At 38.7% G+C, this 26,546-nt stretch overlaps 1 protein-coding gene across 2 annotated transcripts in view; it reads right to left on the bottom strand.

The window, feature by feature from the left end:
* The window catches only part of GRIK1 (glutamate ionotropic receptor kainate type subunit 1), a 176,876-nt gene that overhangs the window by 83,869 nt on the left and 66,461 nt on the right, over positions 1-26,546 (bottom strand). For both annotated transcript variants that reach the window (XM_038581313.1, XM_038581312.1), the window contains exons 6-8: positions 18,795-18,848; positions 16,446-16,619; positions 7,452-7,595 (exon numbers count right to left, since the gene is read on the bottom strand). In XM_038581313.1, coding sequence (XP_038437241.1) covers positions 7,452-7,595; positions 16,446-16,619; positions 18,795-18,848 — 372 coding nt within the window. The remainder of the gene's footprint in view (positions 1-7,451; positions 7,596-16,445; positions 16,620-18,794; positions 18,849-26,546) is intronic.

Below are 26,546 nucleotides of genomic sequence, written 5' to 3' on the forward strand. Positions count from 1 at the left end.
TGAGTGAGTTTGCTGCCAGGTCCAATGTCGTCTAATTAATCCAAGGGACAGCTTGTCCTGGCAATCAAAATCAAATGGCATGCAATAATGGGAAGTGTTACTCAGTGGAGCCACAGCAGGATGAAAACATGTCAGAATTTTGCTTCTCCAGGGGCTTTCATTTTTTTCAACTCTGTAATTTTTCACCTAGATCCCATAAAAACAAACCAACCAAACACTCAGTACTGAACTATTAAGTAAAAATCAAAATAAATATCAAAACAAATATATAAGTGGCCTCAGTGGAGAATTTTATCTTCTATGCTTTGATTTTTAAAAGCTTAAATTCAATGATCTCATTGATAATCCCAATTAATAGTCTTCATTTCATCAAAATAGAACAAATAAATTACTATTTCATAGAGAAACTGTGACAGAAAACCATCCATATTTTCACTGGAATCCCATATATGCAGGCATTTGGAAATAGTTTTCATTCCTATATAATAAATCTATTTTGGGCCAGATCAATTAGGAACTATTTATATAGTTTAAGCATTAGCTCAGCAAAATTTATTAAGAGTTTGGTGTATTTTAACTTCCTGGGTTCTGTTCAATAGGCATCTTTTAAATGCCTGCCATGTACAGGCACAGTGTTCTGAGGACACAAAGATAAATTGACTTTGTCCTTGTTCAAGGGAAAGGTCTTACAGTGAGGGTCTGGATGAAGCACATTAAGTGCTAACATAGAGATGTAAAGTAACTATGGAGTTCAGGGGGGGCCCATCCCCAAATAGAGGTTTGGGAGAGGATCACTAGAGAAAATGAGTTCTGAATAAGAGTTAGCCCAGGTAAACAATGGGAGGTAGTGCTTTCCAGGCTGAAAGACTATGACAAAAGATGTGTCATAAGGCAGGTTTTAGTCTGGAAAAGAGAAGCCCATCTGTCTCATTGTATGAAAAAAGCATGGTGAATGAAGAAAACTACAAGTTTATGTTTGTAGAGGGTGGAATACCGACTATATGTTTAGTAGTACATCACACTTTATATGTAGATTTTATATGTGAATTTTATATGCCCATTTTATATGTGGACAATAGTTATATAAGAGTTGATCCAGGTGAGAAATGATGAGGTCAGTGGGCAAGGAAGGTTGCAAAACATTAAGGACAGGAAGTTAACAGGATTTAATTAATTAGATGAGTGTGCTGAGGTGGACAGAGAAGTTTAGACAACCTGTAGAAGTCTGGTTTGAGTGTCAAATTGTATTTTACTGTAATGTTTCAACCCAGTTACCAAAATGATAGATATCAGGATGCCAGAGTGGGTACATAAACACTTCCAAGTTGCCTATGCATAGATATAAAGGAAGTGACCCTCAGATTTTGTCCTAGATTTTTGGGCCTGACCATGAGATTTATAAAAGGGATCACGCGCATGGTAGAAATAGTTGCTGGAGAGATTTCTTTGGAGAGAGCTATTACTTCTCTTTGAGTCTATGGTCTTCTGCTTTCAGGATGCTGTTTTTCAGTCCCAGTAAGTAGGATTTCAGGGGGCCATTCAGAGAAATCTGAAACAAGTTGGCTGCAGTTGCAGAAGCAGAAGAAAAATGGCTGGCTCAAACATGAGGAAGTCAAGGTAGACTGTGGACCATGGTGTGGCTTCTAGCTGACAAAAGAGGACTATACAAGAGCTGATGCACTGAGGTGAGGGCCAACCAAGATGCACTGCCTCAAGATCAGAGGTACTCCCAGGATACCCAAGGAATGAATGAGTGGGTGCCAGATTTAGATCTAGAGTGCCCCAGGGAGAGTATAGTCAATAGGACCATCTACATGGATGAAGAGGTCTTGCTTTTTTCTAACACCCACCACTGGGTGTCATGAAGCTGTGGAAGCATGATACACTTCCATCTAAAAGAGATCCATTAGTTGGGTCAAAGAAACATCAAGAGAGACCGCCCAACAGAAAATCATAAAGAGTCAAAGAAAATTCTTCAAGAAAAAGAGTTAGGTTTAAAAATTCCCCAGGCCCACCCAGGGACACTAGCTTAGACTATTTTCTGATCCCAGAGAACAGTTCCACCAAGCAAAAGTATCCTCACTCTTTTTGAACCTGGTAGGAGGTGCAACAGCTACCGGTACAGTGAGTAAGTAAACAAGGAGAGGAGAAAGAGGGAAAACCAACCACAAACCACATTCCTTCACTTCTCTAGTCTTCCAGTGGATTGGAGCTCAAAGGGAAGGTTAATTTAATGTTAAATCAAGTTGGACTTCTGATTAATATTAGAATAGAAATTCTAATTACTAAGTTGAGATTCAACTTAAAGAGACTCTAGGATTGTCTTTGCCTTAAGTAAACACAAAAGTCATGGAAAATCTGCCCAGGTTTTCACTGGGTAATTTTAAGTGGACAGTAGGAACAAAATTAAATCAGTTTTGTTGTCCTACTAGTTGTTTGTTAGACAGCCTAGTTAACATTGTTATTTGTTGACATTGGGCTTATGTACAATAATAGATTTAATAGATAAAACAGTTCTTCCTATTGGGATATTTATTGACATGAGGGTGGCAGCAGGACATCCAAGTGAATTTTTCCAACAGTTGCATGAATATAGACAGAAGGGAGAAGTCAGGGTTGTACTCAAGAAATACTTGTTTATTTCTCTTGAGCAATTTTTTCCCCTTTTAGCTCTTTATGAACGATGATTCCTTCCAAACCAAGATATCTATAACTCCTCAATAACCTTTGTGGGTTTACCTGCTTTGATCAAACCTACAACAGGCTACCAAGATAAACCATCTGAAGTATATTTTTGTGCCTCAAGTACAATGCCTACCAATCAATCATCAATCAAATCTGAATTTCTCAGCTCAACAGGCAATTTTCACCAATTGTTTCTCCATATTTACTAAAAATCATTTCTCATCACTTCCACATAGGACCACTTCTTCTGACCCCAACAGAACTCTTTATGCTTCATTTATACTGTCGCTGTTCATCATACTGGAACAATCTTTCAACCAAATTCTATTTTCAACACCCAATTCAGATACTCTTAACATGGATTTCAGGGAAACCAGGGTGTTTGTAAGATCCCTAAGATTACAGATAAATCTGTATGCCTTTCGTGGGAACAATGCAGCCATGATTTAAGATGGCTTTAATATAGAGTTAGTAACCCAGAAAATAGATAATTCATTTCACTATTCACTGTCCTTCCCAGCATCTGTGATTACAGACCCTCTTCTCAGATGCGTCACTGTGCTTGCTGTTGCTGCAGTTGCTCCCATCAATTGCCCCACAGTCATCTGGAACTTAACTTTGGGTCCAGAGTAATTCTGACCATAGATGGGAAGTACTTCAGCTTCCTCAGCACTCACACTCAGCTATCATTTCTCAGACTAACCTGAGATGTGATTTGCCAGCATTTTCTGGTAGCTCTATCTGGTTGCTATTTACCTAATGTTTGGGGTCTCTCTTAAACATTATGTGCTCTATGTATATGCTGTATGTATGTATATGCTCTATGATGGAAAGTTACCTCATTCCTTGGCATCACTGGAATTGGCCTCCTGTGCCATGTCTATCTCCATGGAACTCCTGATTTTCCACTACTAGGTCCTGTCTTCCTTTCTACAAATATTGCTACTTCATCTTGGGCTCCAATGACAATAATGTTGATGCCAATAAGAACAATGATAGCAAGCATGCAGGCTTACTTATGCTAGGCAATATATTTAATGTTTTATATGAATTGCTTCATTTCTTCCTGACAATCCCCTTTCCTGATAGACATTTTTAGAAGGACATTCCACTTATGGTAGCTACTCTTTATAGAGCAACCACCACATGCCACACATTTTGCTAGGCTGTACATATGTGTAATTCCCCACAAACATAAGGAATGGGCATTTTTATCAGCAGTTTTTAGAAGAGGAAACTGAGAACAACGAGCCTCAATGACTAAGTTCTCATGGATAGCAAATTGCAGTTAAGTCCTAGGGTCTGTGCTCCCAATGCCAGAATTAAAGAGGCTGGCTTATTCCTCAGATCCCTATCTCATGGTCCCATCAGAACCTATAGTCCTAATAGACTAGTCTAGCTGGCTCTGGTTTTTGCCTCATCGGATTGTTTCTGGATATGATATTCAGGTGCCGAGTGTGTCCTACAGTACTTGCTTATAGATTACTGGGGTTCTTCAGGTCCTTTGCTTGTTCATTGAATCATTTATTGGTTCATTCACTTGTTTGGCATCTACTTATTGGGTGTTCATTCTATACTGAATCTTATGTAAGAATTAGAGAAAGGAGATGGGAAAAGCGCAGCTTGGAAATAGACCTGTAAATAGATATGATGGTCTAACAACTATAAGGAAGGTAAGGAATCAAAGTTTATGGATCAAGGGAAGCGCATAGAAGCCGGTGCTTGAGTTGAGACATACAGGCCTTTCAGTCAGAGGTAAGAGAATCTGGTAGGGGCATATGGCAAGTTCAGGGAGTCCTAGTAGGTTCAGCAAGTGCTGGAGTTGGGGCATGAGATGAGAGGGATGGCATAGGAGATCAGGAACTGGATCACTGAAGAGCCTGCAGATCCTGCTGATGAGCATAGTTTTTATCCCAGACATAGGATAGCTTCAAAGGAAACCTGCCACTCCTCTACTATGTAGAATTTATATTAGTAGATAGTAGAAACCCCATATTACTTGTGTAATGGAGTCCCGGTATACTGCTTGCTGGGCGGGAATTTATAATTTCCTAATACATTTGTTTAGCAAATGCCTGGAGACATGACACTATAACACACTCTACCAGATTTAAAATATTCTTTAATTCTTCCCCCTTGGTAGTCAGCCTGAAACACTCAAGGATGGTTAACTTGAAACACTTGTCTGAAAGGCTTCCTGATTCTAAATGATGTGTGAAGTTATCAGGGATTAGTGCACACACAACCACCTCTGAGCTCGGAAAGTTTACCTCCTGTGACAAATTTGATCTTCACCCCATAAATTCAATCTGCTGACTTGCACTTTTACATGATTTCTGATTAGAATTTGAAAATCCTTTAGAAAGTGATAGTTACTAAAAGAAAGGACCTTGGTAAGTTTTAGGACCACATGCCTTACTTCATGTTTCTTAATCAAACCCTGATGCCTGCAAAGTTTTGTCAAATTATATACTCCTTGAAAGAAGCACCTACATTCTCTCACTTTCGCAGGTTTTAGCCGGTCTCAGAATTCCCTCTGTGCAATCTTTCAACAGTCTAAGACACTGCTCCTGGTCACCTCCTAACCCTATCCCATCTCTGCAGGTACCTGTACCCTGCCAAGAGTGGCATAAGGCATCGTGATTCAGAAGACAAAAAAGATGAGCACAACAGTGATAAAAGTTTTTAATCTATGACCCGCATCTCCTTTCAACCCCCAACTGTGGAGCCTGAGAATGGGGAATTTGCTCTTCGGAGTAAACGATCATAAAATGCTTTCTTGCTTTCAGTGTGGTCCCTCATCTTGGAGTTCATTATTTCTTTAAACATCCCTAACTGTGGCTTGGTAATTTTACCTTCTTATGCAACCTAAGTATAAGCAAAAAGGTGCTTGGGGTGCTCTGAGTGTTTGATCCTAAGCTTTCATGTGGCCTCCTGCCTCTCCCTGCACTGGCAGGAGATGAAAGGAAACCAGCTGTTTTCTTGTTAAAGATCAAGGTGATCAGGATGGCAATTCAGGACCTAACCATGATCGCTGCGGGGAGAGCAGAGACTGGGCGATGTTTTTACACTAGGCACAGTATGTCAGATTTATGTAGCTGTCAGAAAGAGTATTTCATTTCATGCCTATTTGTGATTTCTTTGTTGTTGTTGTTGTTGTTGCTACCAGATTTAAATTCCTGGCATCACACTCAGTAAACTGAATGAGGCTATTATTAGTAGTCTCTCCCAATAGTAAGAGAATAGCTAATATCTAAGATTCTTACTGTGTTTTTGTGTTGTTCTTCATACTTTTATTTTTATCCTTACAATAATGCTATGAGATACAAGGTGTTATTCCCATTTTACAGAAGAGAAAATTGAGATGCAAGTATTTATGTAACTTGTGTAGATTATATTGCTCGTAAGTGTTTGTGGAGCTGCGATTTAAACCCAAGGAACCATGCCAGGACCACAGTGAGATCAGAGAGGTTCCCAGGGGCACAAAATTTAAGGAAGTACTCCCTCACAGTCTCCTGTTCAAACCTGAGAGTGAGTGCCTCCTTAAATCATACGCCCAGGATAGTCTTTGCTACTTGCCATACCCTAGATCCAGCCTTACTTTGGAGCTTGGGTGGTGCCAAGCCTCATACATACTGTCCCTCTGTTTCTCTGAGTGGTGTCAAACCTCATACATACTGTCTCTCTGGTTCATACAGACTGTTGATCAGACTCTCTGAGGAATTAGAGTCAGCTGTCAATGGGGAATTAGATGAACAACCCTTGTGAGAGTTTGTAGGTGCCAAAGAGACCAACAAAGATGATGCCCAATGTAGGATTTCTCCCTTGCTCTTGGCTAGGCATTCTTCTCTTGCACTATGTCCCTCCCATTCTTCTCTTTTATGGCTTTGTCTCATCTCAACCATCTCCAATACAGAAGGCAATAAAGATACTCTTCATTTGAGAGGCAAATTTCTGCATCCTATAGAGAAAACATTAGAGCAGCGCCATAGAGTAGGGTGTGTACTCAGTTAAGCATTATTTCACTTTGTCAAGTCCAGACACACCCTGGATGTATGTTGATGTAAAAGAAAATCCAAGGATGCATATCTATAAAGAATCTTGAGATCTTAGAATAGGATCTGATCAAGACAAGTCAAATTGCATCAGAGAAAAGGAAATTGTAGGGGACAGTCCGAGATTGTAGGGTAATCATGAAAAACTCACCTTTACCAAATACCCTGTATTCTTGAAAACCTTTAGTACACTTGGTAAGTTTTGAATAGACTAGAATTTTCTGGTTTGCTCACAAATGGTGAAATAATTATTATATCATTAGGACAACGTGGCCCTACTCAGTCCTATACCACCTGATATTTAAGAAACAACTGGGATTGTGGGCTGCTAAGGTTGGAACTATCTCTGGTAACCTTCGGTGATGCGCTAACCCACTCCCTGACTCAATGGAGCATAGAATAAGCACCTACAAACACTTATGAATGTATGTGGAAAAGAACCAGCAGCAACTGAGACATAGTTGAGATGAAGGAAGATGAGTGTTTTGATCTGATAACTTATTTGAACTTCTCAACATCAGACTGGAAAATTCCTGGTAGTTTTTCCAGACAAACTTTTACCAGTGAAATCCTAGCAGATCGGATGATGGTGGTTTCTCCTCTTTTATAGATATCATGCCAACAAAGCCATGTGGGAAGACCACATTAAATGAACAAGTCAAACAGCACTATGGCTAGGAAAGAACTGAGCCATGAATGAGTAGCACTTGCCTCTTTGATTAGGTTCATAAATCTGGGTCCAAGGCGCCACGGCTTGTGTCGATGACACTGTAAGGAGCTGACAGTCAACTGCGAAGCCCGGTGGGAGGCAATGGCCACCATGTACACAGCATCATACATCAGAGCTGCTTCAGTCTGTGGAGGAAAACACACATCACATCTTTGATTCCATCTTTGTTTCCCTTCCTTTACCTGCATAATCATTCTGCCTGTTTCCTTATCTCCTATTTGTCTGATCTCAACAGCTATTTATTCGCCAGCTGAACAGTCTTCACTCTCTGATAGCTATTTTTCTCTAAAATAATACTTCATACTCCACAGTACATTGGAATGATAGCTCTGCTTTGTTTTGAGGTTTTTCTTTAAAGATTTTATTTATTTATTCATGAGAGCCACATATATATATATATATATATATATATATAGAGAGAGAGAGAGAGAGAGAGAGGCAGAGACACAGGCAGAGGGAGAAGCAGGCTCCATGCAGGGAGCCTGACATGGGACTCGATCCTGGGTCTCTAGGATCAGGTCCTGGGCTAAAGGCAATGCTAAACTGCTGAGCCACCCGGGCTGCCCTGTTTTGAGTTCTTAAAACAAAACAAAACAAAACAAAACAAAAAACCAAAACAAAACCAACCCTCATCTCAGCCACAAAAAACTTGATTCAGGGAACAAATATTTTTGGAGCATCTATGTTAAGCACAGTGTTAAGATCAGCTATGTTGAGTTAGAAGCTACTAAACTCAACATTTCAGTATCAGATTTTGTTTCTCAGGACATATATCTATTAAAATATTTACTTATTCCTATTTGGCAGAAAGAAACAGCTTCAAGCAAAACTTATAGGCAATTTCCAAATAGGGGTATTTGTGTCGGTCACTTCTATTTGCTGGAGTCAGGAAGGTTTAAGTTGTGGAATCAAATCCAATAGCAGGTTGTGGAAGACTTTTTGAAAAACACACTCATGTAAGTTGCTTGGAATATCCTACTCTTGTCAGCATTTGCTTTTTGATAGACAGTTTAAGGTAGTCCTTGCTTTTGGGGGTTGCCATCTCATTCTTCCCTTCCTTATGAAATCTCTCTCATTTGCAAAATTTCACACAAAACTGCTAGTATTTTATAAAAATATTGTCCTGTTGTTTTCTTTAAGGATAAAATTGTATAGTACTTTCACATTTTAGTTGAGAGTTTTCATCAGAACTTCATCTGAAATTCTCAACAAGCTCCCCAAATCAACAGAACAGATAGATAGAACTACTTATGTAGAAAAAATGACTCCTAGAAGAAATAACCCCTAGACCCCTATATGTGTAGGGTCCTACGTATAGCAAATAATTGGTAGAGTTAAATCTAGAATCTAGGTCATAGATCAAAGATTATCATTTTTTTTTTTTTCCCCCAGAAATCTGTTGATGAGCTCAACATTTACTGTGCACTTATTGAGAGCATGTCTTAATGGAAGAGGAAAGAGAGGGTTCCTACATCTCACACTTTATCCATCTACAAGTCCAAAGAATATCCCCCCTTTAAATGCTTCCTGTGCAATCTCTATCATTGCATTTTCCATTTGCATTTCCATTTCCATATTGCACTTATAGTGACATTGGTTTCTCAGTAAGAATGTGGGTTTTGTGAATGAAGAAATGTTTGACTTTAGTGTCTTTAGTGTGTAGGACAGTTACTGGCACATAAACGTTATTTAAAGTTGTTTAATAAATGATTGCTGAAGGAATTAATGTTATTTCATGCCTTAAAATAAAATACAAAAAAATAAAATACATTTTTATGAGAACTGTATAATCCCAAGGTTTTAAGATGTACTTGTAAAATAAGTTGTTTTACTTATATCATTGACATATAGAAGTTAGATCAGTAGTGGTGGTGGTAGTGATTGTTAAAGCTTAAAAATGTTTTGATTATTTCAGTTCAAAACTGGTGTAATCAATTTCATAGATAAGAAAATTGAGGCTCAGAAAAATTAGTCCAAGGCTACTCTGTTAATCAGCTGCATGGCCAGAGTGTGAACCCATGACAGTCTGATTCTAGCACCCATGTTCTTCACCACTCTGCTATCCTAATTTGGTATAATTGAAGGAGAGTAATCACTTGGCAGAATGAGACTTTTTGAAATTCAATTAATAGTAGCTGACTTTTATCAAGTACTTATTGTATGTTAGGTGCTGCTCTAAATGCTTTGCAAACACTGAATCTTCATCATAACCTTTACTCTTTTATGGGTAAAGATATGACCAGGTTAAATGGCTTCCCCAAAGCAGTAGTGGGCAAACCAAGATTCAAACCCAGGAATTTGGAGCTAGGGTTTATGTTCTCAACCATGAAGTTGAGCTGCCTCTAAAACAAATATTTAATGCTGATTTAATAATTACAATAATAGCTCAATTATGGTGAATGTTCACGGACAACTTACTACACACAAGGCACTATAAGCATCCTACACATGCTGTCACCTTAAATTATTAAAACGATGACTTTGAAATAGGTATTGTCACCATTTTACCAACAGGGAAATGGAGACTTAGAGAAGTAACTTCAGGAAGTAACTAACTTACTAGGCAAGTGAGAATTTCAACTTAGGATGTAAACTTAGATTTTGGAACTCACCCCCTTAACCACTATGCTCTTGGGACCTGGACCATTTTAGCAGTGGAGTATATTTTTTTGCAAATTTGTATGCATATTCACTAATTGACTAATTGAAAGAGTTGGTAGAGAAGTGTGAGGAGTGAAGTTTTGATCTAACTCTTCCATAAGCTGGGCTAAGGAAGGATTTTGACTTTCTTTGTCAAGGCTGCCTCCACACTGGGTTGGGAAATAACACAGCTCAAAACCATGGGCCTGATCAGTGCTTTTCAAATTCAAAGAAGAAAACCATTTATTCTAAAACCACACTTCCCTTTGATGCGCAACGCTTTCTTAGATGGAGGAGACGTGTGTCTACCTATTTTATAACACTAATAAACCACCCCTGAATTTTCTTCCCTTTTCAGTTCTGTGCTGGAGGCCAGCTTACCGAGTAGCAACTCTCGAGTTATTTTAGATAAATGTAAAAGAAATTGGCCTGTGTTTCAGATTTTATTTTTCCGAATGTGTTTATTTTCACATTTTATTTATATCGAAAGACTGAATGAGACCACATTACTCAGTGCCCCTAAGAAAATCTCTTTACCACAACATGGATCATGAAACAAGCATACAAAAAGCAGTCTCACACTGTGTTTTGGTTATCACAACAGTGTGCAATAAAGATTCAACTCAGCAGGACCGAGGTGCCCACGCTCTACACATATTTCCAAGAAAGGACTGGCTTTTGACTGGGTTCTGGGAGATAATGTCCAAAACCTGGGAATATCCTGCCTGACCATTGTGTTTTTGTATATTTGGGGTCTTGGGCAGTTTCAGGCAGTTTAGCAGTATGATTTATGGTGAATGCCTATTTTTGTTCATCTGGAGCCCTGGGCCATGCTGTATCTATCAGTTTGCGCTCTGGAATGGCTGGAGACTGAGCAGATGGGATCAGCTATGAGGATGCTTGATGCCTATGTGACTGACTCCCAGTAAAAACCCTGCACATCAAGGCCTGAAGGAGCTTCCCTGGTTGGCAACACTCTGTACATGTTGCCTTATGTCATTGCTGTAGAGAATGAAGCACTTGTCAAAGCAACTTTCCTGGGAGAGGACCACTAGTAGTCCCCATATAGTTTCTCCTGGACTTTGCCCTTTGCAACTTTTCCTTTGCTGATTTTAATCTGTATCCCTTTGCTGTAATAAACTGTTATCTCTGAGTTAACAGCCCTTCCGATTTCTGTGCGTTCTCCTGCCAAATGAAACCTGAATGTGGTCTTGGGGATCCCAACAAAATCCAGGGAGATGCTACTCTTTGGAAATGAGGAGTAACAACAGGATATGGCTTTATAGATTCCTTGCATTTTGCTGTCTTCCTTGTATGGCGTTATTGGAAAAAGAAAACTGCAGGAGATGGGAGTGCTGAAGGAAGACTTAGTCTTTGTGAAACAAATGGGCAAAAAGTATAGATTTCCCATCTTCTCTGCAAATTCAGAAATATTCACTGGCCTGACATGGATGGACAAGGCAGTTTTCTGTAAGAGAAGTTCTCCCAAATGACACCCTTCTCCCTCATTTCCTAAATTTATTCTCTCACTGATTCCTCTATTAAAATCCAAATATCTCACCCACAGCATAGAGCTAGCAGGAATTTGTCTCTTAGTATGAATGAGCTAGTTTCCCTTGCGGGGGCGGATGCTACTGAACAGCCAAAGTGGTGGGAGAGGCAGTGCACGTCCTGAGCGTTCAGGATGCTGAGAAGAGCGACCCGCAAGTGAACTGGGGTTTGGAAATGGCCTGGAGAAGGTAGCAAAGATATAATCATATACTCACAATCTAGAAATTCAGTAATTAGGGCAGAAGTCCAGCAGATCCAGTGAGACCTGGTGCAGAGGTTGGCATATTCTAATTTCAATAAACATTTTCCAGCTTTTGGGAGAGACATGAGAAATTGGGAAAAGAGGACCATATGTGGACTTTGGAAAACACACCTGGGTGATTCCTATGGTCGGTCACACAAGGTCACACAGGTCCCAGGTAAGGGGCTATCTTGGGCTACCTGTGCAGGCCAAGAAACACATCTCCTGTAAACAAGTAAGGATTTGGTCTCTGCATTTCAGAATGTCTTTTGTTCCTATATTGACTACAAACTGGCATAATAGCAGGTACCATCAAGTAAATCCAATTCTATGTCCTGGAGGTTTTATATATATTATCTAATTTAATCTATAGAGTAACACTGTAAAATATTATTACACAGATTGACAGGTAAGCAAGCAGACTCAGAGATGCCACATAACCTAGTCAGGTCATTTAGTTATTCAGGGGACATAGCCAGTACTTAATCTAGGCTTTCCTCATCTGGAAAGATCTTGGTTTTTCCATTGAATTTCATAGCCCATTGTCTTTTGTTGCTGGAGCAGCAGCTGACATTTAGGTGACACTCAAAGGTACCTCCCTCCTGGATCATGATTACAGGAAATGCTCACACGTAACATAAGGCTACTGACATAACTATATTGTGAATGCTTTTGAAGAACTGGGAAGGCCAAAGACGGATCAACGTTCTTGTTTCTATGATTACTAAGCACTATTGAATCATGCACAGTTTTGGTTCACAATCAGAGAGGACTCTACCTGAAAATGGGTCACTCCATTATCTCAGTCTATTCAGAAGCCAATAGACTGAATCACCCCAAGTGCTAAGAAAAATTTAAGCGCCATAAAAGGGAATGAAGTAGATTTTGTAAAATTACTCCAAACTTCTATTGAGTTAATCAACACTTCGGTTGAGAAAACACTTTCTTTTTTTAATCTCAAGATGTTTTAAATAACGAGTTTCACTATTTTTGAACTCTATTGACTCAGTAACAGGTTTCTTAATTAACACAATTTTAACCTTATTTTCAAAGTCAATATTTTTTTTCTTTAATTACATCTATGGCTGTTAAGTCGGGAGTCAAAATTTTTCATTGGACATGATTTTCAGATTTGGATGTGTTTTGTCATATATAATAATATTCTTTGAAGATATTTTTGGTGTATGATATTCTAAGAAATTTTTAAGTTTAAAAATATTAAAGAGAAAATCAGACAAGTAGGTGGGAAGTAAAAACACATGGATATTTTTAAACATATTTTTAAAAATTTCTATATTATATATTCCTACAGGCATCTGTATATGAATGCAGCACACACAAAAATAAAACTATAAAGGCAATAGGGAAATTTGCCTTGGAGAGTAGTGGTATAATGCATATGATTTCAGTGAATGCAACTCTCTTTTAGTAATGGCATTACTTAAATATAGATAGTGGTTAGTCTAGGCTAATTTTTAAAATATTATTATTACTTTAGAATAATCACTATCTTCACTACACATGCCTAGTTCTTACTTGTAGGAACTCTCTTTGGGCTTTTACAGATTTATTTAAGGGGTATATGAATATTTTTCATTTAACATGTTGGTCTTAGCAGAAGCCCAATTTTTATTTATTTAGCATTAGCTCCCTTATTAAAGACATATTTATTGAAGGCCTGCTTTGTGCCAGACCTTTTCTATTTCTGGGCATAAAGGACATCACAAAAAGACAAAGCCTCTCTGTCCTCATGGAGTTTGTATTCTTGTAGAGGAAGGCACTGAACAAACGAATCAAAATATAGTGTGTGAAGTTGTAGGGCTACACAGCGAAAGAAAACAGGCCATGGAAGAAAGAATAACAGGCCTCTCTGGTGAAGTGGATTTGACAGGGGAAGAAGGTTTTAGGCAGTGAGAGTCACAAATGCTACAGATGTAAGAAAGAATGAACCATGAGATCTGAGGAATACAGACCCAGTGGAACTGAAACCATAGGGCTTTTTTTTTATCAGGAAGGTGGGGAAGAAAATGGTTTGAGTACAGAGGCAACATGAGAACAAAGATTTGTTAGATCTGGGCCCTGGCTTGGGGACATGAGTTTCTGCTCTCTCAACTCAGAGATTAGTCCATTGGGCTTCAAACCTGTAAATCTACTCTTTAAACTCACTGTGACTCAGTTTCCACATCCCCAAATTGGCCTCCATTACTAGAAGCCAAAATGGAGTCTTCAGGTGAATAAATGTCACTATTATACTTCATGGGATTAATTTCAAAACTATATCTAACCATTTTTTTTCTTTTTATTGTAGCTATATGAGATGATGCATGCTAATTAAACTTATTGCAATAATCATTTCACAATATATGTAAGTCAATCTGTTATGCTGTATACCTTACACTTATACGATGAAGTATATCACTTCTATTTCAGTGAAACCAGGGGAAAACCGATCTGTATGACTATGGGATCCAACTTCTAGTGGGTGCTGTGTTCTACCACTTTTTTAGACTAGTATAGACATGACTGATATATCTACTCTCCCCACTTTTGGTACCCAGGGAACCCTTCTCTTCCTTTCTGAAGATAAATTCTGATAAATCCCCTTTCTCCCCTTTCTCTTTTTTTATAGTTTCTAATAATAACAGGAGCAATAACAGAGCCTAGAAATCCCTTTCTTAAGTGAGATGACAGTAGTAAACTTTAGGCAAAACAGGACCTCTTCCATCCACTGGGACTTGGCTGCACCATGCTTCCTGCCCATGGAACTGCCATTTGCCCAGGCCACTGGCAGCAGTCCTAGCGGAATAGCTGCATCCCCTGCCTGGCCTGAGTTGGTGTGACTTGCACGGTTCTATCCTCCTTGTTCAATGATTTTCTTCATCTCAGTCAATATGTACAAACTGTCCTGTATAATTGAATGCAACAGATGCTTTTTTTTTTTTTTTTGTAAATTAAGCCATACTTGTGATGAATATTTAATGTTTGGCCTGAATCCACAAGCTGTGATAACATAGCTCCAAACTGTAACTTTTTTAGTGGAATACACTGAGTGTAGGTAACAATTATTGGAGATCTCAGCCTGTGGATAGAAATCTCATTGGGAGGCAAGGTGTGTGGGCAGGGGATTTGAGACATTTGAACTCACTGGAATTATAAATCCAAGAGAAAGAAGAAAAAAGCTGTTGTATTAGCATACCCCTCTGTCTCCCTCTGTCTCTAACTCTTTTTCTCTCTAGCTTGCCCTCTTCCCTCTCAGAAGGTCTAGTACTTCCCTGGATAGTCTCTACTTGTTCCTATTCAAAGCAATGTTTCAAATCACCGAAGGCTCATTTGTATTAAAATGCTTTCTATCATTATCTCTCCCATCACTTTGTATATTTTAAGAGTTATTTCAGGTTTGAAAAACAATCAGGGAGCTTGAACAAGGAATCATCCAGAACCATTTCATTTATTAATTCATTTTCCTTGGTATTCATTTGTTTCTCATGAAAAAAAAAATGGTAGAAAAGGAAAAGAAATCCCAAGTTCATTTCTCTGCAAGATGATACCTTTCGGTTATCGGTAAATTGCATCTTAAAAGCAAGAGTGCTTCTCCCGATGATGGGAACAGAGAATGAAATACGATGCCAATTTCAAATGCTATTACCTGCCCGCATTCCTAGTATCTTTCCCTTTAGATGACATGATTCCTACATAGAAAGCTTTTTAAAAAATGTCCTGCTATTTTCTTCATCACGTAGGGAGCTTCATTAGAGAAATAAAGCTAAGGTAGGTGCATTTGACAACGAAAGACAAATGCTGTTAGCGAGGAGCTCTCTGATGAGGCAGTTTGCAATTTATCTGTTCAGCAGAGTACCTCTCCTTGTCAGGAGGTGGGCCTGGCATCTGCTTCAAGAGCAACATATGGCTGGTGTGAATCACTGTCAGTGTCTGCAGAGGTGTTCCTGTACACATCCAGGCAGGAAGAATGTGAACACACCAACTGTATGCAAATCTGGTGTCTTTCCACGTGTGCCACCGTTTGCTGAGATGTGGCAAGAAAGGAGGGCCGCATGCATGAGCACTGGGTGTTATTCTATATGTTGGCAAATTGAACACCAATAAAAAATAAATTTATTAATAAAAAAAAAAGAAAGGAGGGCCGCAAACTTGCTCTGCATCACTTTTGTAGGCAACTTGCTCTTCCTTTCCTCCCCCCTTCCCAAGGCCACATTTCCAAGGGTAAAACTCACTCTACTCACCCTCACTTTGGCTTCTGCTTTGGCTCCATTTGGCTGGCAATGGTGGCTACTCATTTAACTCTTTTTTTTTTTTTTTTTTAAATCAGAGGGACGTACAGTCCAGAAAGCTGAAAATAGCAATTTTCGATAGTAGCCGTGCATAGATGTTCAAAATACCTAAAAATTTTACTCCTTCTCTCATTCAAGTCAAGGCACAAGTTATAATACTTTTACTTCCACTAGAGGAGGCATAGGTGCTTCTTTACCTAACCCCTAAGGAGGCAAACGTCATCTCAAATGATTTTTATTTTAAGACTACTTACTGTCATCATGCCATCCAAGAGGCCAGTCTCGGGCCTCGGGGGTGCCTGCAATCTCTCCATGGACCACTTCTCAATGATGGAGGACACATGAGGGTTGTCAATATTAAGCAGCCGAAATCCAGTCATGTTTACCCCACTGTACCTATAGAGTTCCAGATCTAAAGCAAATAAGTCCTGCGCAGTATTAAAAATGATAAAAGTAGAAAGAGTTAACATTTTCAATGTCCTTTATGCAAAACAGAATAATGACTGCTGAAGCAACAGGTAGATTAAAATTAAAATAACTGCCATCCTCACTGCTTCATCAAAGAATTTCCCGTTGTTCTTTGCTTGCACGCTGCCTGAGAAACTCTAGGCAGTGAGCAGTTTTCATTTTCCACTATTTTTTGCAATGCTATTAGAATTTGGATAAACCAAGAAGAGGAATTAGTATGCCCTTGGGCACAGGATACAATATTCTGAGAAGTTAAAGTTCTGTTTCTAGAATATAGGGTTTGGGGAATTGGAAGGGATCTTTGTGCCCATTTGGTCCAATGCTCTTATTTTATAGATGAGGACACTGAAGTTCTGAGTGGTGATGTGACTAGTCCAAGGATGACCCATCACTTCCTGCTGCCTTAGATCTGGTAAAGGAGATGAAATTTGGAATTTTCTTATGCATTTGATAGGAAGATCACTTCCAGCAGGAAAAAATACCATTCTCTGGTTCATTGACCCATGCCCCATACAATGAGAGCATGAAGAATTTTCACTGGATGCAAGCTCTGAGTGTTCTCCTTGGAGAACGAACCAAAGCATAGGGTTGTGTGAACATGGGTATCATAGCACTGGAACTAATTCCCTTTCAGACAATGTTTCAGGAAGAAAAGTTTAACCCACTTAAGTTTTCTCTTACAGATGAGGCTGAGTATAAACCAGATGTTTATGTTGATCCATATTTATTTTTTTAAGATTTTATTTATTTATTTATCCATTTATTTATTTATTTATGAAAGAGAGAGCACAAACAATAGGGAGGAGCAAAGGGAGACAGACTCCCCACTGAGTAGGGAGCCTGAGATGGGGCTTGATCCCAGGACCCTGAGATCATGACCTGAGCTGAAGGCAAACGGAGCCCAAGGCAGATGCTTAACTGTCTGAGCCATGCAGGTGCCCCTGTTGATTCATATTTAAAACAATACAAAAATTTCAGCTTGCTTCTTGTGAAGAAAGGTTTAACTCTATCATATGTCATTAAAGATATCTTGCATTTGGAATAAACCAAACATTCAAAATAACACTTAACAAGGAAAGAAAAAGAGAAAAATTTCCTAACAGTGTAACTGCTTTATGGAAGTGCAATGCAAGATGATCAGTGATGACCGTGGTTCCTAAGGAGAGGCAGCTTCAGAAACACCTCATGATCTGTATTTGCAGAAGAGGCACACGGATTTGTTCTTCTGAATAATTCTTCTTTATGCAGCTACCCTTTCCCAAGATAATGTTGAATTAGACTGTAGAGTTTTAAGAGGGCAGTTCTGTCCTCCTGGCTCAGTATCAGAAAAAGAGTACTGCCTTCTAAAGTGTTATATTTTCCCCCCTTGTACTACATAACTTTCTTCTGTAAGTTTTACCAATAGTCATGGGCAAGAATGGTTGAGAATACAAAAAGCAAAGCATGGCAAATGCAGATAAAACAAGAGGGAAATGCTTAAGGAAGCAAATTTAAAGAATAAGATCTAGAAAGAAAGATTTCCTTTAGCGCGCTCAATGAATGGAAGGAAAGTTACTCAAACTACAAGACGTCAGACAGAAAATTCTAGAATGCATATGGAATCCCTCACAAACTCCACAGTAAGCAATGTGATGTGCTAAAATGAATACATTACACAAAGTTAGGTTGGCCTATAAATTGAGGATCCTATGCAATATAGAATATGGAAAGTCCAGGGTCTGATTTGTAATATCTGCTTGTGAGCAAAGGATGAAAAAAGCAAGACCGTGAGGGCAAATTGGTCCTGAAGGGTCTCTGTAAATCCCATAGGATCAAAAAAGCTAAGATACATTTTAGTGTGCCTTCTAATGTATCTAGAAAATGTAGATGATTCTTTATGACTAGTTTGCTCTTTGACGGTTTCTATTTAATGGAACTATCATTTTAATCCCTTTCCAGATGCACAGGCATTGATGCTAATTTTTTAAAAAAAGAAAGAACCTGCTGTTCAGCATTTCTGGATTTAAAGGATTCTTAGGAAAGTAAGACAAATCTCCATGACAATACCCTGCTTCTGACACTGGTGGGGCTGACTTTTGAAATAACTGGAGATGTTTTCCTACAGCACGGAATACATTTCCACTGGAAGTGCTTACCAGGGTTGTGAAAAAGTAGTGATAGTACTCAGTCATCATGCCCATGAAAAGAATCTGCAAAAGAGAAATAAGGGGAAAGAATCAGAAACAGAATTATAATAAGAAATAGATCATTAGCAGGGCAATTGCAATAGTTTGAGGATATAGAGCAGGAAGGGGCTTTGGAAATCTACATATTCAGCAGAACAGAGACCTGAGACAGATCAGTGGCTGATGGGGAGCTGATGTGGGCAGCTGAGGACCCAGGCCATTAGCCTCCATCCAATGTTTTCTCATCAGACTATGTTCAATCTTCATTGAAATGGTAGGTATAATTTAAATTAAAAAAATTTAAAGGTAGTGTATGCACAACAAATTTAGTATTTGGAACTGTTCTTAATAACAGTGTTTTGCTCTCCTCATTGCCTAGGTGTCTGAGTAACCCCATGCTTAGAAAGATATTTTATTGATCTCCTTAGCTTTAATACTTATCGTACTGCCTCAGAGTAGAACTCATTAAATGTTGAATTGCAATACTGGTATGTAGATATATTTAAATGAGGGCTTATACATATGCATATCTCTGAAGCCTTTCTCTCTGCTGCTTTCCTATCTTGTCCCACAGTATGTATGAATAGGGGAAAAGAGGATTTGTTTATAGATTGAAGGATGGGGACTGTTCTTGTACAAATGTCTCACTGTCTCTTAATTCTGATCCTGTTACCTGCATGGGATCTTGACAGTTCCAGACATCCTGTGTGCATTGTTTTTACCAGGTAGGGAAGGGGGAAAAGAGGTGAACAGAAAAGGCAAGGGTTCTAGGTAAAGGCAGTTGATTAAAATGTGATCTTACTTTTAGATTCCTGGAAATGGTGTCCATTGAGAAGAAACCAGTGCAAATGATTTGGATACCTTTCTAAATCAAGGGTATCACCTTCCTTGGGTGGGGGGAGGTCAGCAAAGGACCATTGGGTGCCATTTTTTGGCCTTTGTATAGAAATGAATGGAGAAGACTCAGAACTCAAATTTCCAAGGCAATTTTTTCCCACAGCTCTGATAAATTCTGAATGCAAATGAGAATCCTCTCTGAAAGTTTTAGAATTAGATATTCTTAGACTCCATCACAGAGACATCCCAAGCTGGAATTCCCCAGAGCAGAGCCTTAGTTTCTGTATTTCACAGCAGTGGTTGAAAACATGTCCATTCACACCAGAGAACAGGCTTTCATAACTTCAACTGAAGAGATGGATTGACACGATCTTAGGGAAGGCAATGTGTGTTATCAGAGGTCAGAAAGTGCCTAAAATACATAAACTCAAATGATTTTACATGAGAAGGGATAAAGAATGAAGAGGGTATTCATTGACAGCACAAAACACACCAATTGATGCTTCTTTTGCCCTCTCTGTTAATTTTCCCAGAGGAAAATTTAGTGAAATCGTAACGCCATGAAGGTAAGACAAATGACAGGAAACTCGCTCTCTGAATCATGAGCCCACTGTGTATAAGTCACTCCCGGGGTGATAACAAGACCAGATGCACAAAAGAATTTTAAAAAGGGTAGAATTGCTTTAAGGCCATCAATAACATTTAAAGCCATGCATGGTGAGGTCTTATTAGCTGGTCTCTTATATCATTGGAGCATAAAGAGCTAACCTGCCGGGGTCAGTCAGGAATCCAATTTTTCACTTTCGTCATTAGATAGCATAATTGCAGCCAAGACTACCTCTTCAAAGAGGCCTGGGCAAGTTTTATGTAAAGATATGGAGCTGGACACTGAGATTTAAAATATCATTTCTGAAACTGAAAAATAAACAAAAAGGCACCCGAGGTTTTTAGCTTTTCACTTGGGTTGACTTTCCTTTTAAAATTGTATTATGGAGACATTTAAGACATTTTAAGCACTCGTTCAACTAATCCTTTTTATTATTTTTTAATTCTTGGAGGCAAATATTCATTTGATATACCTCTTATTTAATGTTAGAAAAAAGTTATGAAGATGCAGTTAATATTCAGCCAACAGGTCTACTTTTATTGCAGAAAGAACCCTTGGGTCCTCCCTTCCGGGATGCCTTTTACTTGGCACACTGGAAAAATCTCCGTTTTTGACTTTCCTACCTAGTGCCTGGGTTAGTGCCTCGTGGTTTCTTCCCTTGAACATCTTAGAAATGGGAATTAAGAAATATAGTCATGAGTGAAGTCTCTGCTTCCACCTCTGTGGACTCTCTAGGACACAGGTGAATGAGAAGCTTCTGGGAAAGAAGAAGGCCAGTAGCACCGAAGGTGGTGCTTTTTAAACAAGTGTCCGTGTGAAAGTCTGTGGGACTGGTCAGGACCAGCAGCTCTGTCGTTTAATAGCAGTATACTTCATAAATAAAAGTATTCACATGACGATTTTCTCTCTGCACGTTGGTATTTCAACTAAAAGTCATTAAGGGATTAGGAAAATGTCACATCAAGATAAATGTCAGTTTTTCAAATAAAAAAGCATAATCATGATATGGGGAATTTTCTAATCTTTGCAAAACTGACTTTTTCCTTGGAAACGCTACCTTCTTTGAATTTTGATAGTGTACTTGTCCGCTAGACTAGCCGAGTGGTGCTGACCTAGGCCGTGTATACTGTACCAAGGTAGTATTGCTAGAAACTAGTTCTGGCTATCTTTAAATCATTTCTAACAGCACAGAACACACCACATCACAAACGTAATGTGTAATAAATGTGGCTGTCTATACTATTCATATTGATGGCATATTATCCTTCATTGTTTCCACTAATATGTTCTTTTAATAGTGGTTGTTTCCTAACAGAATTATTCTTATTAAATAACCTTGACATCACATCACTGACTTAGATTGACGGCAAAATATCCAGCCCTTTCAATAACATTATATATCTATGGAAGGGATAATACTGAGTATCTACTACTTGTCTTGTTGTTAGAAGGCCGATAGTTTAGACATCATGGGTGCCATTGCCAATTTTCCATCTGGAAGGGCAAATTGCAGGACTGCATTTCTTGCCCTCTTGTGATTGGGTGGGGCCGTGTGCTGGTTTTGGTCACCCTGACATGGGTCACCCTCCAGAGATTTCACCCTGATAGGTGCCTAACATGGTTATGAGGGCCATAGCAAGCTGTTTTTCTTCTGAATAAATGCAATGTTCTGTTTCGTGAGTACTGTAAGGCATACAAGTGCTCTTTTTTGTGACTATGTTTTGAGTGCTAGGGAATTTAGGGTGAAAATTGTGAGTTCCTCTTTAGCAGTAGATAGGAACACAAGGTATATATTCTGTGTGTGCCAATGCCATTCATCTTTGTTTTCCTTATCTAATTTCCCCCTTCATTCCAACTCCTCTCCCTTTAAAAACAAAGTATATATCACTTTGTCTCAAATGTATTTTCTAGGCTGATTTAACTTCTTATGTAATAAATATATAGCACATAATAAGTAATCATGGTTGGGATAAGCTGAAAGATTTTTTTTTTCTCATAAAGAGGAATGAACTATCCAGATCTGATGCAGATGGTTTGGGTTAGAGTGAAAAAAAAAAAGGCCCTCAACAAAATATTATTCATAGTTAATCATACTCTATGTCCCTGCAGAATCAATTATAAGAACTCAAAAAAGACTGTGATGGTTAATTTTTTTGTGTCAACTTGGCCAGGCCAATGCGTGCCCAGATTAAACATTATTTCTGGGTGTGTCTGTGAGGGTGTTTCCAGATCAGAGAAACTTTTGAGTTGGTGACTCAGACCCAGCAAAGCAGATGACCCTCTCAGTGTGGTGACACCATCAAATCCACTCAGACCCCAAATGAAGCAGAAAGGCAGAGGAAGGAGTAACGCATCCTTTTTCTTCCTGCCTGACTACCTGAGCTAGAACTTTGCTTTTCCCCTGCCCTTGGAATAAGATTTTCACCACTGGCTCTTCTGGTTTGCAGGTCTCCAGACTTAAACAGGAATTATACCACACTTTCCTGGGTCTCCAGTTTTTGGAGGGCAGATTGTGAGCCTTCTCAGTGTCTATAGTCATGTGAACAAATTCCTCATATTAAATCTTTTCACATCTATCTCCTATTGGTTCTGTTTCTCTGGAGAACCCTAACACAGAGAACAGTACTAAAAACTCAAAGTCTTGATACTTTGCATATGATATTCTATGCAATCTAGAAAACATAACCCTAAACCAGCAGGAGGAAGGGTGGTTGATACCTATTTGAAGGGTTTCTCTGGATTATATTATGATGGAAGTGCCACATGACTATTCTGTTGTTTCAGTGACTTGAAAATAATCATAAATTTCTTCCTTTTGTAGTTAAAATGAATCATCAGAAGGTAGAATTAAACTCATGGACAGGGGATCCCTGGGTGGCGCAGTGGTTTGGCGCCTGCCTTTGGCCCAGGGCGTGATCCTGGAGACCCGGGATCGAGTCCCACGTCGGGCTCCCGGTGCATGGAGCCTGCTTCTCCCTCTGCCTGTGTCTCTGCCTCTCTCTCTCTCTCTCTCTCTGTGACTATCATGAATAAATAAAATTAAAAAAAAAATAAACTCATGGACAGTTGATTCTCAAAAGGACAGTTCTGATGGTCCCACTGTTATCATTATACCTTGAAACATAGTTATTGCTCATTAATAATGATGGCTCCAACTCAGCCCATGTGCTCTCTGGAGCTTATATAAAGAACGTTCATGACCTTCCTCATAACAGCATTGACTTTCCTTGGTGCAGTCGTATTCTTGGCAAAGATTATCTCTTGGATTTAGATAGGTTATCACATACAACCTGAGCAACACAAAGATCATATTTTAGCTTGCCTTGAGACCCCTCATTCAAGTCCAGTTGAGGATGAGCAAGATAATTTGTGGGTTCTAAATTCTACAGTTGGTGACACAGTTGGCCTACAAGATACCTGGAAAGTCTCTGGGTTGAAGTCTTCCAACAACATGTCCTGGTATCTCAAGAAGCCTACATCGTATTTTAACTTGATCATTTTTCAGAAGGTGATGCAATGTTATGGAGGTAGTAACAAAGAAATTCTCTACAAATCTTCAACTAAGGGTGAGCCATATGTCACAAATAATTGACATGCACTGCCATCATGGTAGCAGAAACTTAAAATAGAACCTGGAGTGCTCCTGAGCAATTCTGAGGTATCCTTGTAATATTTATAAAGGTTTTTATTACTGCTTCTTTTCATTGAAAAATAGGTGTCTTAGAAGTTTATATTGACTAACCTAAAGTGTATTGCTCCATTTATAGCCTTCTCAATATCAAGATAAATTCTCAACCATCAGACATGGTTTTTAGTCAATAATTTCAAGTGAACAACTTCCAAATGTATGACATGCAATGTGGCTAAAATAATGGTTTTACTTTAAGGTAGAAATACATTATTTCGGAACAAGGATAATCTTCAGGAAATCAGTTGAATGATATCAAGTTTCAGAGCAGTGATTTTTAAGAAGAAGGCTAGGGTATAGCTCTTTCTCACCTGCCGACTGTGGTACTGTAGGCTCCATCTACACTATCCTTTGAGAAGGATACTTCTATGGCAACACACTTTTTCATGCTGACTGTCAGTAGTACAAGTGAGGTATAAGTTGGCCTTGAGATCATTTTTTATTGTTGTACAAACAAAAAAAGCTCATGCCAAATTAAATGATCATAACCTATATCTATAAAACAGTGGAACACATAGAAAATAGCATTGGGACCCCACTAATGTACAGAACTCCTTATGGAGTAGCTGAAGAATGGTCCCATAAAAATGTCCATATTGTAATTTCTAGAATCTATTAAAATGTTACTTTACATGTTGAAAAAGAACTTTGCAGATGTGATTAAATTAAGGATTTTAATTTGGGGGGATTGCTCTGTGTGTGTGTGGAATTATCTTAGTTTATTCACGTGGGCCCAATATAATCACAAGAATCCTTATAAGATGGAAGCAGAGGGTCAGAAGGCAGAGAAGGTGATGTGAAAATAGAAGCAGAGGGAGGGGGATGCAACTGATGTGGGGCCACAAGCCAAGGAATGAGGACAGCCGTTAGCAGCTAGAAAAGGAATTGGATTCTTCTCTAAGCCCTTCAAAAGGAATGCAACCCTGGCAAACCTTGACTTCAGACTTGGGATAACTATAAACAAATAAATTTGTATTGTTTTAAGCTACCGCATTAGTGAAATTTGTTACAGCAGCAGTAGGAAGCCAATGCACTTCATTTGCTCATCTTTCTGTGATCATGGTGCCTCAGACTTCAGAATGTTGGTATATTAAGAGCAAGTACATGTGTCAAGGGGGAAAATGTTTGAAACTGAAAACTTTCTAAATTTTTCTGTGTCCCTCCATTCACATACATGTGCTAACTATGTGCCTGTGCATGGATATAAGCCACCCACAAAGAAAATCTAGGGCTTTTCCTTCCACTGGAAGATGGTGCTATGCCATTGACAAACCCAGGCTACTTTCCTCCTGCCTCCAAGAGAAATTAGAGAAAAGCAAAGAATATTCCACAAAGTGTTAGTGAATGAAATGGTCATACTATTTGGGAGTATCCTTCAGTCTTAATTTCTTTTAAGCTTTTCCTCTAGAAGTATGGTCAGGAGGAGAAGGGAAGCTGATGCTAATAGATATCAATAAATGGACTGAAAGCCAATGAGGTTTAGTTTCGCTTCAGGAGATAATCCTACTAGAAGAGCCAGATGGCACCACTCAGGTGCACAACAGAAGAGATTATGATATTCCAGGGATGTGGACTGCTGACAACAGAGCAGGAGAAAAGATTTCCCCTGGCAGAATGAAAGAGACAACCTGATCAAAAGGAGGGAGTGAAGATTTGGGAGGATTACATGAACCTAAAGAATAAACTCTCTGCAACATCCAGGGAACACTGGTGGAGAAATGATGTGTAAAAAAGAACACAATGGAAGAAAAGTTTGAACAGCAAAATACAGAACAAGGCTAGACAAAGTACTAAACAAATTTGGAAAGTTAACAGAAAATAAATATGTTGAATACATTGTAGCCTTTTTGTAATAAGCTACTTTCATGATGGTGGTAATAAAAACTACACCTCCAATTACCCTAAAGATAACTTTTTGAAGGAGAGATGGGCATGAAGCCATTAAATAGTGGTCTTGCTGGTTCATCAGTATCTGTAGATTAGTGAAGTCATTGTGAGTCTGGGTCCTGTTCGTCAGCTTTTTAGGCTTTTTGGTTTTTCAATTTATTTAATAACTATCCAATTTAGTAACTATTCATATGAGTTTTTCTTAATGTATTAGCATCTCCAAAGAACTTTTAAAAAACACTGTTATCTGTACCCTATCTCTAAGTATTCTGATTTATTTGGTCTGGGATATATTCTAGGCTTTGGTATCTGCTAAAACTCTCCAGGTAATGCCCACATACAGGCAGACCTGATAATCACTGATAATTACCTCTTTATATTAACCAGACTTATATTTTTAAGCTACAACAATAATGGTCATAGTGACTGTTTTGTAAGTGCTACAACATGCCCACTGCTGTAATAGGTTTTGGTTTTGCTTTAGGTTCTTTTTTTACATACTATTGAGGAGAAGGTGTTTTCTTCAATCTATAGATTTAAAAGACTGAGCATAGTTATAGCAGTTGAACCTAGGTTTGATTTCAATCCTGGGCTCTTTGTGCTATATTAACTTCTTAATTGATAATAGGAGATATATGTGGCAGGAAAGTCAATAATTTGCACAAAGTTCTTCTGGACTTTGAGAACCCAATAAAATAAAAGC

This window comes from Canis lupus, chromosome 31 (assembly GCF_011100685.1).
Source record: "Canis lupus familiaris isolate Mischka breed German Shepherd chromosome 31, alternate assembly UU_Cfam_GSD_1.0, whole genome shotgun sequence".
Lineage (NCBI taxonomy): Eukaryota > Metazoa > Chordata > Mammalia > Carnivora > Canidae > Canis > Canis lupus.